The sequence below is a fragment of the Fopius arisanus genome, unplaced genomic scaffold, assembly GCF_000806365.1.
Source record: "Fopius arisanus strain USDA-PBARC FA_bdor unplaced genomic scaffold, ASM80636v1 scaffold00975, whole genome shotgun sequence".
Classification (NCBI taxonomy): domain Eukaryota; kingdom Metazoa; phylum Arthropoda; class Insecta; order Hymenoptera; family Braconidae; genus Fopius; species Fopius arisanus.
In genome coordinates this window covers 1-1235 of record NW_011888714.1, presented here as the reverse complement: position 1 = coordinate 1235, position 1235 = coordinate 1, and the positions used below count along the sequence as shown (strand labels likewise).

Genomic DNA, 1235 nt, shown 5'->3' with positions numbered 1-1235 from the left:
GCCTTCTACTAAAGAACAGGCTACCCAAAAACTTTAATCCAGTCTTCTACTAAAGAACAGACTGCCGTAGCCTTCTACTAAAGAACAGGCTACCCCAAAAAAAAACTTTAATCCAGTCTTCTACTAAAGAACTGACTGCCGTAAAAAAAATAATGTTTCAGTTATTAAGTAACTTTGTCGTCCTTACCTTTCTCTTCTATATGTAATATCTTAGGTATTATCGTGTGTAATATCTCATTGCGTTGCATCAAATGTGACCCAGCGTTTCAAGCTGTCAACTGCAACTATACTCCGTTGATTTGGAGCTTTTCTTAAATTCCTGAGATCCTGCACCTCATAACGATCGTTTGGCAATACGGCTGTGATTTTAAATGGTCCTTTTGATTTAGCAACTAATTTTTTGCTTTCTCCTGTCGCAACCGGGCTAGCTGCGACCATGACCACTTCACCAACTGCATATTTTGGTGCTTTGAATCTCTTGCTGTCAAATCTTTGTTTTTGACTCTTCTGATCCTTATCAATTATTTCTTTTGTTTCCTTCCGCAATTGTTCAAGATCAATCTGATCTAAAGTATCTTGTATGCTCGCCACCAATTTGGCATCTGCCATACCACGTGGCTTGTATCCAAACAATAATTGTGTTGGTGACTTCTTGGTAGTTCGGTGAACTGTGGAATTGATACCACTTTGTACAACTTTGACATACTCGTCCCAGGTTTCTTCAGGTTTTCCGGCACATGTTGCTGCTAACGAATTTAACAGTGTCCGGTTCACTCGTTCACACTGACCATTAGCTCGTGGTGTTGCCACTGCATTCAAAATGTGCTTGATCCCCAATTCTTCCACAAACTTTTTGAATCGGAGCGAGGTGTAGGCCGACCCTCTATCGCTAATTATACGTGATGGCACTCCGAAAATTGCAATCATCTGTTGCAACGTTTTTAATACTCCTCGAACGGAGGTGTCAGCGACGGGTTCAAGTATACAAAACTTTGTAAAGCCATCAACAATTGTCAATATATAGTTTTTATTGCGTTTGCTACGCACAAAAGGTCCGACATGATCGATGTGCACTGTATGAAATGGCATTGCCACTTTTTCTATGGAATTCAGTAAACCTGGTTTACGACCTGAACCACCCTTATAATATAAACAGTTTAAACACGAATTGACATATTTTTGTACAAACCGTCTCATGCCCTTAAACCAATAATGTTCTTTTATTTTGTTTAATG

General features: G+C 39.4%; 1 protein-coding gene across 1 annotated transcript; it reads right to left on the bottom strand.

Annotated features, from left to right (window-relative positions):
• Positions 1–6: 6 nt before the first annotated feature.
• LOC105273100 (uncharacterized protein K02A2.6-like) lies at positions 7–1229 on the bottom strand. The gene is made up of 2 exons (XM_011315335.1): positions 193–1229; positions 7–93 (listed from the first exon to the last, which is right to left on the bottom strand). Exon 1 carries the CDS (start codon positions 1195–1197, stop codon positions 235–237), a length of 963 nt encoding a protein of 320 aa, XP_011313637.1. The 5' UTR covers positions 1198–1229; the 3' UTR covers positions 7–93; positions 193–234.
• Positions 1230–1235: the final 6 nt, after the last annotated feature.

Bases quoted from the DNA above. Each gene is read 5' to 3' on its own strand.
- LOC105273100 (XM_011315335.1), bottom strand. From the start codon at position 1,197: ATGAGACGGTTTGTACAAAAATATGTCAATTCGTGTTTAAACTGTTTA.